This window comes from Aphanomyces astaci (genome assembly GCF_000520075.1).
Source record: "Aphanomyces astaci strain APO3 unplaced genomic scaffold supercont1.27, whole genome shotgun sequence".
In the NCBI taxonomy this organism is placed as follows: domain Eukaryota; phylum Oomycota; class Saprolegniomycetes; order Saprolegniales; family Verrucalvaceae; genus Aphanomyces; species Aphanomyces astaci.
In genome coordinates, this window is record NW_009798290.1 from 213,550 (window position 1) to 227,382 (window position 13,833).

At 48.1% G+C, this 13,833-nt stretch overlaps 5 protein-coding genes across 6 annotated transcripts; 3 read left to right on the forward strand and 2 right to left on the reverse strand.

Moving 5' to 3' along the window:
• Nucleotides 1–373: 373 nt before the first annotated feature.
• Nucleotides 374–3,210, forward strand: H257_10248 (hypothetical protein). Its single transcript, XM_009836729.1, has 7 exons — nt 374–626; nt 686–799; nt 854–936; nt 1,005–1,146; nt 1,518–1,670; nt 2,273–2,404; nt 2,925–3,210. Exons 1-7 carry the CDS (start codon nt 396–398, stop codon nt 3,156–3,158), a joined length of 1,089 nt encoding a protein of 362 aa, XP_009835031.1. The 5' UTR covers nt 374–395; the 3' UTR covers nt 3,159–3,210.
• A 1,488-nt stretch (nt 3,211–4,698) lies between these two features.
• Nucleotides 4,699–5,151, forward strand: H257_10249 (hypothetical protein). The gene has a single exon (XM_009836730.1). It carries the CDS (start codon nt 4,765–4,767, stop codon nt 5,095–5,097), a length of 333 nt encoding a protein of 110 aa, XP_009835032.1. The 5' UTR covers nt 4,699–4,764; the 3' UTR covers nt 5,098–5,151.
• A 146-nt stretch (nt 5,152–5,297) lies between these two features.
• H257_10250 (hypothetical protein) lies at nt 5,298–7,373 on the reverse strand (the record flags this gene model as incomplete). Its single annotated transcript, XM_009836731.1, has 1 exon — nt 5,298–7,373. The coding sequence occupies one exon, from the start codon at nt 7,371–7,373 to the stop codon at nt 5,298–5,300; it is 2,076 nt and encodes a 691-aa protein (XP_009835033.1).
• A 264-nt stretch (nt 7,374–7,637) lies between these two features.
• On the reverse strand, nt 7,638–8,334 carry H257_10251 (hypothetical protein). The gene has a single exon (XM_009836732.1). The coding sequence runs from the start codon at nt 8,319–8,321 to the stop codon at nt 7,680–7,682; it is 642 nt and encodes a 213-aa protein (XP_009835034.1). The 5' UTR covers nt 8,322–8,334; the 3' UTR covers nt 7,638–7,679.
• Nucleotides 8,335–8,384: 50 nt separating this feature from the next.
• Nucleotides 8,385–10,942, forward strand: H257_10252. Of its 2 annotated transcripts, XM_009836733.1 has the most exons (5): nt 8,385–9,156; nt 9,219–9,667; nt 9,929–10,484; nt 10,611–10,706; nt 10,785–10,942. In XM_009836733.1, exons 1-5 carry the CDS (start codon nt 8,408–8,410, stop codon nt 10,849–10,851), a joined length of 1,917 nt encoding a protein of 638 aa, XP_009835035.1. In that variant the 5' UTR covers nt 8,385–8,407; the 3' UTR covers nt 10,852–10,942. The 2 variants fall into 2 exon arrangements, with proteins under 2 accessions (XP_009835035.1, XP_009835036.1); XM_009836734.1 differs by having other exon boundaries at nt 9,929–10,706.
• Nucleotides 10,943–13,833: the final 2,891 nt, after the last annotated feature.

Below are 13,833 nucleotides of genomic sequence, written 5' to 3' on the forward strand. Positions count from 1 at the left end.
CTCGGAATCACAACTTGCGCATTCGCATACAATTCCCCATATATTTCAAAATACCACTGTGCGCGAGTTCCTACTCGGTTCTCTGTAGTTATCACTGCATTTGAATTTGTGTGTGAGACCATCAGATTCCATTCCGACACGGCTCGTCGGAATGTGTCGGAACCGACAGAATTGAGCTAGCCCTACCCCTAAATGACTTTAATTGGTCAAAATGGTGTAGGATAAGATACTACTACAATATGATAGGTAGAAATAGATAATAGAGACGATTCATTGGCCAAAATTAGTGCATACAAATACTTTTAAAAGTGCATGTTGAAGTTGACCCATATCATGTTTATGCACCAATCACAGCTCGCCCCTGTTCGAAACCCACTTCCAACGCACCTGTTAGAATGTTAGGCCGAGTAACCGCGGCTTGCCGTCGATGGCCTCGTCGCAGTGTGGCTGCCATGTCTAGTACCTCCATGGAGCAACTTCCCTTTGTAGAAATGTCGGCACTGATGGACCCATCGTCGTCCAAGGCGTCGCGACAGCCTGCTTTGGATGCCATGCGTACCGCCTGCCGCGATTTTGGCTTCTTCACCATTCCTGCTTCGGTGCTGCCGCCAGGCCTGCTGAACAAGGTACACATCTCTGAGGAAGGGACATCGGTTGGATGGTACTATATGACATGTATGCGCAGGTGTACGCACGTGCCGACGATTTCAACGCCCTGCCACTTTCCACCAAGCAAAAGTACCACGTCCGCAACGTTTCGAATGCCAGGGGATGGACCCCTCTCCACGAAGAACCGTCGGTACTGTATCAAGTCTACCTAAATCGATCGTGACTTCACAGGATATGGCGGCAGTACGAGCCTGGCGTGGTGTCGCATGTGGAAGGGTTTGATTTGGCCCGTGACCTCCCGGCGTCATACTTGCACGATGACCAAGGGTACACATGCACTTCCACCGCTTAGCTTGCAAGCCATCCCATCCACTCGTTTATATCCATGAGCGTAGACTGGGGCCAAATGTGTGGCCAGCGGAAGTTCCTCAGTTCCGCGACCATGTGATGGCTCTGTACGACGCCACCACCGACGTGTCCAATGCGCTCTTCGAAGGGTTTGCAGAAATGCTCGACTTGCCTCGCCATACCTTTCGTGTACGCGAACAAAGAATCGTCCTTTTTGTTGTCATTTTACCCAAATATTTGGACTTTTGTACAGATTCACTAAATCTATCGATCGATTCTTTGTACTGCGTTTTGTATGCCACTGTCACACTAATTTCATTCACACACTAATTCGATGTTGACTTGGTCGAAGAGTGGTTTTGATTGGCTATTTGATTGTGATATATGGGTTTTGATTGGTCGATATATCGTTATTGTCGTGTCGATTTGGTTCTTGTGCTCATTCGATTGAGCACCGACAATACCAACAAGTACAAAGCATGCATATAAGGAGTGCAGCATCTCAAGTGTACCGTGGCTAGACAACACACTATTTTCAGGTATTTGGGGTGGTTGTATAGGTATACAACACTGCCGAAGCGCAAGCGTTCATGCGATTGCTGACGTATCCCCCGCAACAGTCACATAAGTCCGAAGGTGTCGTCGATCATGGGACAAAGCATGTGGGCATTGCCGCCCACACAGATTTCGAGTGCTTTACCATCATTCACCAGGTGCGTACAAACACAAATGGGTGGTGAGGGTGATATTGTCGTTTTACCCAAAACTTTGGACGTTTTTTTGCTGATTCGCTAATCTATCTATCGCTCGATTCTTTGCAATGATTTTTGGATGTAAACGTCGTCCGATGTTACACTAATTTCAGTCACACACTAATTCGGTGTTGAATGTGGATTTGATTGGCCAGATTGTGATTCGTGATCTGGGTTTTGATTGGTTGATCGACTCCAATTTCGAATCGACTTGACAATATATATATATATCTGTGGAGATATTGTAGTTGGAGAGATTGTAGATATATATATCTGTGGAGATATTGTAGTTGGAGAGATTGTAGATCCAGACCCTGTCGAATCGACATTGCTATTGGCTAATCTAATCTTGAGATCTTTTGATTGGCTCTTACAGAAAGAGCAAGTATATTCAACCAATCAAAACTTCCAGCGTAATTCAATACTACGTAGTACTATTAATAGTATTGAATCCAAAACCACGCGAAGTTTGAAAGTTTGTAGCGAATGCACAATAGAAGATATATATATATATATAATAGGATGGTTGGAATGCTGCATGTATTAATTGTCATTATACGCAGAACAATGTGGGACTGCAACTACAAGGGCGAGATGGCCACTGGATCGACACCCCCGTCGCCTCAGATCGGTTGTTTGTGTTGGTCGGCGACGTGCTGGAAATGTGGACCAACGGCGAGCTAGTAGCTACACCGGTAAGCAATATATATATATATATATATTGTGGATTCGGTAGTACAAATTTCCAGACCCCGTGGAATAATCGAATATCTCGCCGCCGAATCAAATCACGAATCGACACTATTGGCTAATCTATTTTTGAGTGGATTTGATTGGCTATTACAGAAAGGTTCAAATATATTCAGCCAATCAGAACTCCAGAGTGATTCAATATTGATTAGACAAACCACGCATTTTTGGAAGTTTATATTGTCGATTTGATACAAATGTGGGTTTCGAATCGCGCCGACCAAACCGCTCGATCTGATTGGTTGAATTTCATTGAGAAGGTTTTGATTGGTTAATAATTTTGAGCTCGTATGAAGTAGCCAATCAAATCGATTTAAATTCCAACGAGAAACCACGCCACAACATAATGAAATTTCACTGGAAAGCACAATAGCGAATTCACAATACTAGCCTGCCGCTATTTTAACTATCGGCGTCCACCCCAACTAACTAAATCAATTCATCGTCGTGTGGGGTTGGTTCTAGCATCGAGTGTTGAGTGCCCATACAAAACGCCAGTCCATTGTCCGATTCAACGGCACCGAAGGCAATGCGTGGATTGAGCCGCTGGCCCCGTTTGTGACCCCGGACGCCCCCGCAAAATTCCAGCGCGTGACCCAGCGCCAGCATATTCAAAGCGAAATGCACGCGGCCGAAGCGCGCTTGAAGGACACGCAAGACAAGGCCGCGGCCACAATTGGACGAAACAGTATCGCATAATACTTCAGCCAGAGACACAATACAGGGATAATCTATCTATATGCGGAGTGGAGTGGGAGTAGTAAGTGAAGGGAATTCGCAGTATAGAGGGAGAGACACCAGGCCATTGCCAAGGCTCGGCAATATGCAATTTTGTCGTTCAAGGGGTTCAATATGTAATGCATGATGTTCCTCTAGCAAAGGGAGGTCAAGGTATTTGTTCCTATAACGAGGTCAGCCAACGGGCCGTAATTTGTTAGTCAAACCAACGTTATCCTGGTCAGTGACATTGAATCATCCAACGCATCCACAAGTGCATCCACCAATACGATTAGAGTATATCCACCCATAATTATTCAAGTGCCATGGTCGGAGGTGCTTGTCACGCGTATGGTGGCGTTTAGTCGTTGTTGTGTATGTGGGACTAGTCCTACCTGTTGGGGCATCCCTCAGCGGTGGGACTGTTCCAAGAGTGAGCGAAATTGGCCCAGAAATGGCCGAGGTAGACTAGTATATGTGTGTGGTGGTGTTTCGTGAGCTCTGGTCGCCCCCGCTCAATTATATATATTTTTCTATTATTATATCGTTCGATTTCATCATTCATGAGTGTGATTTGGGTTCATGAGTGTGATTTAGGCCTCTACTAACATGTCCGCAGGTTCCAGTCGTTCAAGGCGACGATGGGGTTCTTCACAGGTAAGGCCTTGATTATAAACGACCAGTGATACCGAATACTGGTTGAGAATAGTAGGTAAAATATAGATGTCAGTATTTGAGTACCCCTGGGACACCACCGTGACCACGGACCGGAGGTTTGTGTGGGGACGTGCTCGAACGGTGGATCAATGGCACCCTCGTCGCGACGCCGGTAACCAAATTTCCGACAGCATTTCCCTGTCGATTACTGTAGTAGTACCAGTTTTCGCTCCGCAATAATAGCCTCGGGTGTTGAACACGCCGTCGAACCGTGAGTCGATCGATCGTTCGGATCAACAGCACCGATAGGTGCGACGTGGATTGAGCCCTTGGTTCCGTTTCTTTCTCGGGAATCTCCAGCCTAGTACGCTGGCATCACGCAGCGGCCAGCACATTCAAGATCGCAAGAATCGCAGCGGGAAGGACAAGGGTTAAGTTTCTACGCTCCAGCGGTCGCGACCGTTACACTATGACGGTGTTAATATACTCGAGCTGACTTGTGTTTTGTATCGAAATGGTGTGCAACATCAGGATAAGAATTGGATAACGTAACGCCACCCACGCATATCCAAGCAACGTTTTGGTGCTACAGGGTAAACTTTCTCCACTCCCCCCATAAGACCCATGGTTTTGATAACATCACAATTCGACTCTGTACGATGCCAACACGTTATCGTTGGTTACTCTGGGAGTATGAAGTTTGCACTATTAACGTGAGTGCTAGAATTCTACGACTGGCAACGTTTGCCCAGGACGGATAGCTGCGATTAATAATTGTGGGGGGGGGTAGGGTCAAAAAGAATCATTTCGGCACCCCCACCCTTTCACCCTTTACCGACACAACAACTCACTGTCAATTCCCAAATCACAGTCCCGCCCGCAGAAGGAAGAATCACGTTGGACTCGAGCGAGCGAGCGAGCGAGCGGCGATATGAGCGTACATCGCGCAGACGAGTTCAGCGCCGAAGATGCCAACCGATTGCACATATACATCAGCACCTTCACGGTGGCTGGACTGGCCATGGGTATCCTGCTTGTCGTGGGAGCTATGCGACTGCGAAAGCGCAACATCCGTGCGAGGCACATGAGGCTATCGTCAGTATCGTCGAACAACGAGGGCCCGGACCAAGCCACGCCTGTCGCCGCGCCTTCCATGGAAGCAGACGACGATCATACGGAAGTAGCTGAAAACAACCCTGGCGCCTTGGCGATTTGCGTCAGGACGGCGAGCGGCTCTATCGACGATGGGTCGGCGCTTTTGTAGACATATCCAGTTGCAAGTAATGTACAGGTATTATATGTTTGGTGTGTACCGCGATCTGTGCGTGTGTGCAATAAAAGGGGGTTCCACACTGCCCGATGCGTTGGCAGCATCGCAAAGCCCCGTGCGACTCAACACACAAGTCAACTATATTAACATTGCTTCATACAACGACAACATATACATGACGTCGTTTTGCATCGTTACGACACGTGTTGGTCCCGCGTGCACTTGGGCAAGTTCAGCAATTCGCACAACCGATTGCACTCGTGGGTTTGAAAGAACCGATGCATGCCGCCAATGCCGTGGTCCGTGCGGCCATACTTGCGCACTTTTCCATGGCCTCGGTGGTGGATCACAGGATCAGTCAGGTGAAACTCGGGGGGCGTCGATTTGGTATTGAGGACGCCTTGCAGGTCACATACGAGCGCTTTACGTCTCGACTTAAAGTACGTAAAGTGCGAAAACGCTTGGGGGACGTCTTCCACGGCAATGGTCACGTTGTTGTTCCGTGGCTGACCAGCGCCTGGCGCCGTCAAATTGGGGGGGCATACATCGTCGTCGCAGTCGCTGTCGCTGCTCTCATCCTCTTCTTCGATTCGGTCGAGGGTTGGTTTGTTGATAGATTGCGTTGTGGCACGGGCAAGGGGGGGGGGCTCGAGTTGCTGTGAAATCCCCAAACTTTGGAGCAATTTGTGAACGTTGGGCGCTTTCACTTGGCTTTGCCCTTGCACATAGCCATTGTTGCCATTCCACTTTTTGTACTGGGCTTGGGGCAGCATCGTTTCCACCAGCACACTCATGCCGTCAAGCACGTACACGGAGCACTCGAGGAACGTGATTGTCGCCACGTTGTTGGCCTTCTTCGCCACGTCAGCGTTGAACCGATGCGCGTACTTTCCAGCCGTGCGCTGCGTGCGGCAAAACACTTCGTGGAAGTGCATTTCTTCCTTGGAATTACTCATCACGTATCGAGAATACTTGGCCACCATCATGGGAGGCACAACGGTCGCCACCCCCGTCGACGAGCGTTGGACTTGACAAAATTGGTACACGATGCGCTCGGCCCCCTCACCAAACACACTCTGTCGCATCGCCCTTCCAGTAATCCCCTCCGCCATCGCCACTGGCGTCCAATTGTGCATCCCGTGGCGCCGAGTGAGCGTCGGATTCAGCTGAAATTTCTTCACGCTTGTCGTGTAAATATCCCACTTGCCGTCCTCCAACACATCGTTTGTCAGCGTCATGAACTGGACTTTTCGTGCCACTTGGCGCAACACTTGATTGCCGCTAGAAAGACTGTCCAGACCAGTGGTGATCAAACTGGTTCGGGTGGCGCTGAGGCTCGATCGAAGGTCTGTCAACGTCGAGCTTAACCCATGAGCACTCAGTTGCGTATTGGTAAAGCTACCGTGGGCGCCGGCGTCGGTGGCCACAACCGCCATATCCTTCAGCACACAAAAGTCGACATAACGAGCGCCAAAGCCAATCGTCGACACATGCAATCGCTGGCCAAATTTCTCCCCCCAAGACCGTACACACTCTCGAATCGCAAAGGCCAACCCGTAGGGGCTGGTGGCATCGCTCGGTTGCCCGTCCGACAAAAACACCACCGCGATCGCAGACGATGTATCCTCGTCGAGCACCAACGCGTCCGTGACCGCTGCCAACGCGGGCAGGTAGTTGCCGTGAAAGTACGGCCTTGCCTTGTTTTTCAGGCTTACAAGCTTGTTGAACAGCACGTTCGTGATGGGCTCTCGAAACAACACCGTCGTGGCTGTGTCCCGCATTTCAATCAGCGTCAACACGTCCGTGCCGTTGATGCTGCTCCCGTCGTCGAGGTGTTTGCCCACGAAATCCAACGCCACCGTAGCAAACACAGCGTCCGATCGCGATCGAAATGACTCCACGTCGGCTTCGCGCATGGACCCACTCATGTCGGTGACCACCACCGTGTGCGACGTCGACAGGTTCGGCTGCAACTGCAAACTCGCCTTGAGTTGCTCGTGCTGGACCAATGCGTCGGCCTCTAGAGTAACCTTGGACACTTTGACGCGCTGGACGAATGAGGTGATTTCTCGGCGGCTCGTCTTGTCCGTGATGTACACAATGTTGGCAAACGTGTACTTCCAGCGGTCCTTGATAGACGCCTCCTTGGTGCCGTACTTGATAGCTGCTTGCAAATCCCGCTTTGCGATTGCCCGCTGGCTACGGCGGTCGCGGCCGTGCACGCAGGAAAGCAGCGTCACGTCACTTGTACCATCGACTTCGGACGACATGTTTGAGGTGACAGCGATTGAGCAATGCTGTTGGGAAGTTGAGGGCCAAAAGTTACAGTTGACTTGACAGTTCGAATGAGACAGGACGCCAAATTCTCAAAAATTCTCAATGTATACTCTTATGATGAACCGCATTTACATGTCTGTGATCAGCAGACAAGCTTACTTGCTACAGTGGTTGTTGGGTGGAATTCTGGAGCTCGGCGGTCCTGTAGAATTCTTCCTAAAATCATAGTGAAAAGCAGGAAGCACGCGAATCGTTGATCAGTCATAACCCAAGGTAACGTTTTCACGAGGTTAGTTGGTTTAACTACTACCATTACTTTCCTTGAACTCGATGATGTATTGACAAAACGGCGTGGTTGTCGACACGTTCTTAAACGCGTGATGCGGGAGCGTCGGGAGGGATGGCACGTCGACAAAAGTGATTTCACCTTGTGCGTGCTCTCGCACAGGTTTGTCCACAAGAATATGGCCATGTTCATCGACGGGTTGAGTGATTCCAGCCATGAGGTTGATAAACATGTACGTATGTCGATGCACGTGGTAGTGGCAACGGGCTTGAGGTGCGACGTGGAAGTCCCAAACCTTCACAAGGTCGTCTTCGTACAGCAAAGTCGTGCCCACGTTCGATGACCATTGCAGCGCGCCTTCATCATCAGGTTTGTGGCGACAAATCGGTGGCGAGCCGAAGAATTCACAGTAGAGCCCTCGAAGCCACGTTGCGAGATGGTCAATGCTTTGATGGTCAGCGGACAGACTTCGTCGAAGGAATTGACCACTAGATGGAGGATTGTCACGTAGCCAAAACGATAGGAGCGCGGACGTAGTAGTGCCGTCTAGTGTAGAGCTAGGAGTAACATCCAGCAAGCCACCTGAGGGCGAGTCTTTCTGCAGCTTCCACGCGTGGATAGCAATGAGTTGGTTGCGGAAGAGAATTGTCGTCATGGCAGATTCTTTGATTACAGTTACAGAATGGGCCAGTTGTGGACAAATTATCCGGAGGATTGTCAAAAGCAAAAGCGAAAGGACTCATGTCCGATGAAGAAGGCGAGTCGTCCATTGACAAGTGGACCGTGGAGTTGCGGGGGAACCCAGCGAGCGTTCCCGCGTTGCAGTCACGAGGTGCCACGTATATGCAGCTTGGCCAGCCTGTGAATGCTGAACGAGACGCCCGAGCTTGGCTTGCGTTGCAGCCAAAATCGGCTCGGGCGTTCGGTTTGCTTGGGGAAGCACTCTTGCGTCAATCACGAAACGACGAAGCAGTGAAAGCATACAAGCAAGGCGTGGCACTGGATGCAAACGACGTAGCCTTACAGGACGGTTTGCATCGTGCGAGGGTAGCCGTATTGGACGAACTCGTCGCGGACGAGTCCGTTCCAGCGTTCGTGCCGATGGTGGTCCCTGTGACGATGGTGGGCGCCCAGCCTCCAGCGACTGTAGTGCCGCTGCACACATCCTCAACTTCTGCGACGGCAGTATCACCTAGCGACCATTCTACATTCACTCACCGTCAAAATGCAGCACAAGTAGTCACAACCTCCCACAATGACCTGCCATCCACCATGTCTCCGGCTGACCTCATGGCAACCCTGCTGCTTGAAATCTTCAATAACCTGCATATGTCGAGTCCCCAGCTCTCGTACAGTGCCATCTTGGTCGCGCTTGGCGTCGTGACGTGGTGCCTTCAACGCATTCGTACGCTCTCCGTGGTGGCGGCGGTGGCCCTCCTATTGACAGCGCTGCGACCTTGTCGACACTACCTCCTCCATATATGCACACGGTAGGATGATGGACCTACAATTGTCTTCTTGTTCCCTCTGCATTGGATTCAACCCAGCGTAGCCCATTCAAGTGGTGGCTCGCCAAGTCCTCCGACAAGCTGTACCACATGACCCTACTTCCGTGTGTTCTCGCGACGTTGCCTATGCTGCTTCGCCTCATTGGCCTGCTCAACCTGTTTGCATTCATCCACCAAGACCAGTGGCTAGCGTGTGGCGTCACGCTATACCTCGCCACGACCTTATTCGTTACACAGGACCACCCAAAACTCGTCAAAGCGGGGCTCCATATTGTGCTCGTGTTGTACTGGGTAGTGCACTTAGGCCACGTCCACGACATCTTTCGGTTCGTACCCCCCATTGCGTTTGAACTCGCGGGGTATTTGCTGGGATCGATTCCCCCCCGAGCTATTCAAGACGCCATCAAGGCTGCGCTGGCCAGCCAGTTGAAGGGGGTCGCGTCGAGCCAGCTGCATCTGTGGGGTGTGGTAGCCTTGGGCCATTGGGCTATTGGTACGTACACTAGCTATGCACGTGTGTAGTAGTTGGCTGCTAACTGTTGTGGATTTGGTACAAAGTTCCAGACCCCATCGTCGAATCGAATTACGAATCGATTCTATTGGCTACTTCATTTTGGAGTGGATCTGATTGGCTCTTCCAAGTATATTCAACAACAAATCAGAACAACTCCATCATGATTCATTATCGATTAGACACACCAAGAGTGTATTTTGCAAGTTTATAGCGAATATTCACAATGGTACTACTCGATAGACTTTTGGAATCAACCGAGTACGTTGAGCGTCGACGATATCCTGACGACGTTTCAATCGCTCCAAGGATCAGCTGTCCAGCTGTTCCAAGCCGAAATTCGCGCCCACCGACGACGACAGAGGCAGGTTGGTGGCTCGTTCGTCGACCTAGACGATGAGTATGCTGTCCTGGTGGCGTACGTGGCCAAGACTGTGCGGAACCTGCCGCCGTCGTGGCCGGTCGCCACTGTCGTGATGCTGGTGCAGCGATGTGTGCATATGGTGGCATGCGCGATGCTGTTTATGTTGTTTGGTGGCACGTTTGGTTTCGCGCTAATACCACTGATGGTGTTGGAAGTGAACGCGTTTAGCCAGATTTGTCAAGTTGTGTGGGAAGAGGGAAGGACGACGGAGCATCCGTCAAGGGATTCGCTGGACGTGATTTGCATGACGTCGCCGCCGGTGCTCGCGGTGTGGTCCAACTTGAAAGCCGGAGTAGTCGGCTTGGAGTGCAGTGTCGTGGCGTCCAAAGTGGCAACTGCGACAACGTCAGCGGCGTTGCTGGCCTCGAGACTCGGGCACGTTCTAAACGTACCATGGGAGGAGGATCGTATAGTTCTGTACCTTTGTGGATCTTTGAAGCTGCTGGCGTGGAGCTGTGGTTGATCGATATAGAACCGACTGATTGGATGATTTTGGTGTAGTGGGTTGGCGGCGGCGGTGGCGGCGGTGCGGCGCGAAGGACTGACGCCACACGTCGGCAGTTTGGTTGATGGAGCCATGTCCTTGTACGAGTCACGGTAGGTACATACTATCAACCGTTGGATGTGTTGGAGTGCCTGAATGTAAGTGGTACTCATCATACTGTGACATTGTAGGCACTTGGTGCGTCCCATGCTGCATGCCTGGACTGGCGTGCTGGAATTTTGGCAGCGGCGGCGCTAAGACTGATTTTCTGTATAACCAGATCTAGCTACAGAGCTTTCCTAGTTACAGTGCTTACAGTTAATGTTAAACTACGCTTCCGAAAGCATCAAAGTTCGTTCAACAGCAATCTGTAGCCACCTCAACGCCATATAGTACACCATTTTGAGTTTAATTCCAGCTTATTTTCAAAATATTTCCAAAAGCCTCCGATATATTTCACCGAATCGCCAATATAATTCACCCAACCTCCATTATATTTCACGCCGAATTGAAATTTGGCCATTATATTTCACCAAACCTCCGACAAAATTCACCCAACCAACGCTTAATTTCACCTTTCGAAAATATATTTCACCTGACCACTGGTATATTTCATGGAAAGTAAAATAAAACCAACCCACGCAACATATCTACGACATCTACGGCTCAAGCACTAACTTCCATGTCTTCCATGTTCTCAGCACGGACATAAAACGGTTCAAGGCGGGCCGTGTACACATGCAAACGATTCGGCTCAATTCCTAATTCATTGTTGAGTTACATCTTTTAAGTCTGCCCGTCTTGCGGTGGCCCCATAAAGGCCGCGACTCGTTCGCGCAAAGATGTCTTAATGCGGCTCTTCAACGCCGGCCACGTATTCTCGATCGGGTTCAACATCGGGGAGTACGGGCCTAGTTTTAAGAACGAAGCGTCTTGACACGTCATGTTAGCGGTCAACAGAGAGACGTACCGGAGTTTGTGGTGCAGGGATGGCCTCTTCCATCGAGCGCAGATTCACAAATGCTTTGATCTTTGTAGAATCCCAGCTCGAATTATAACAACTGTTAGGTGAATTATATTTTCGAAAGTTGGAATTAACCGTAGGTTGGGTGAATTATAACAGAGGTTGGGTGAAATATATCGCCGATATTTTACATCGGCGTGAAATATAATGGAGGTTGGGTGAATTTTATTGGCGATTCGGTGAAATATATCGGAGGCTTTTGGAAATATTTTGAAAATAAGCTGGAATTAAACGCAAAATGGTGTACTATATGGCGTTGAGGTAGCTATAGATTGCTGTTGAACGAACTTTGATGCTTTCGGAAGCGTAGTTTAACATTAACTGGTGTAGTAGTATTGTCCTTTTACCCAAAATTTGGACTTTTGTGCTGATTCGCCAAATCTATTGATCGATGCTTTGTCCCGACTTTGTATGTAAAGATCGTCGAGCGTCACACTAATTTCAGTCACATACTAATTCGATATTGAAATGGTCGAAGAGTGGATCTGATTGGCCACTTTATTAGTGTTCTGTTTTTTTATTGGTCGATCGATTGCCTGTTATTCGAATGAGTTCTTTCTCAAGTTCGTAATAAATACTTCGACGTAAATTACTTAAATTACTTAGGGCGGGTCTGGATGCCACGAAAAATGGCCGTTTTTCCAAGAAAAGTTGCCAAAATCGAAATATTCCATTTTTCGAAAATTTGTGCGTCTATGCCTCCAAAGTGCTTGAGAATCGGGTGTTTTATGGCATAAAAAAATGGACCGATTTGGTCTAACTTTATTATGGAGGTTTGTGTTCACGTTGAAGTCTTGCACTTCAATCGGAAATCGAACAATTTTTCCATAATTCAACTGGCATCCAGGCAACTGTGTAGATACTTCTTTTCTCTTTTTTCCCATGGGATATGAGACTTTGGGAAATTTTTGCAAACTTGCCAAAACGGTTTATGGCATAATTTTATGGGGTGGCATTCAGACCAGCCCTTATTTATTTTTGCCACGGGGAAAGATTAGTTATCGTTTTCATCCTTAAAAAAAGATAAGTATTTTATCAACTACTGGTCGAGAGAATAGGTAAAAGATAGATATTTGAGTACCTCATGAAATATAATTATTTGAGTTATTCCATTTTCATCGGGCACACGACACAATTCATCGGGCAGATGTCCAATTACTTCGGCACACGGCTAATTATATCGGGCACATCACCAAATAAATCAGATGCACGGCCAAATACATCGGGCATTCGTTCAAAATACTGTTAACTGCAAAATGGTGTAGTAATATTGTAGGGGACACTGGGGAAGATACACCAGGTGAGACAATATCTCAGTCAGTTTTAGTCCGTTTTAGATGAAGGAGGTAAGTATTAAAACTAGAGATCTATGTTGTCTATAACTATGACTTGATCCGAGTATATTGACTTCCAAGCGTAAATGGCCATTCATTTAATGCAAGTTGAAAGTTTTTGAGACGATGGTAGAATTATAATTATTTGATTCGCCGACAAAGAATACAAATCTTTTCATTGGTTACAAATTGACTGCCAAACGTGATACTTCGAAGAATATTGATTTATACAATTTCCAAACAAATTATTCTATTATTTTTATATTTTTACTTATTAGCATGATTATTTACCACAGATAATAATGAATTTTTTACAATTAAGCAGATTTGTTAATCATATTCTTCACCAGATTCTTCCCCAAGCAAAATTTCAAACCGGCAATGACGCGTCGTATGGTTGCCTGGCCGAGCCCAAGACATTCCCGGACGCTGGTCCTGACTTTGGGTCGTGTTCCGGCTGGGTTTCTTTCCTTGCATTCATTTGACCACAAGAGCTATTCCGCAGGGTGCGCATGTGTGTTTTTTCTTCCATAACTTTTTATAATGTAGGCCAATGAAAATGCGAGATACACTAAGGTAACGCACCGAAATCGCGAACACTTTTTGCGTCGTGTCAAGTCTAATTTTTGACGCAACATATCTCTGGAAATCCGTGGAATTTTGCAAATCTAAAGGCATGGTAGGAAAATATAATCCGAGCACAATTTTATAGTTCCTATTAGATCATAAAACAACTGAATGTGTTGTTTGTAATGGATTATTGCGATCAGTCATAAAAGTCGGAATGACGGGTTGTGATTTTCTAAATCGCGAACAGTGCATGTATCTTGATTTTTGTATTGAGGAATAAAAATATGCACAATTTAAGTTTATTAATTGACA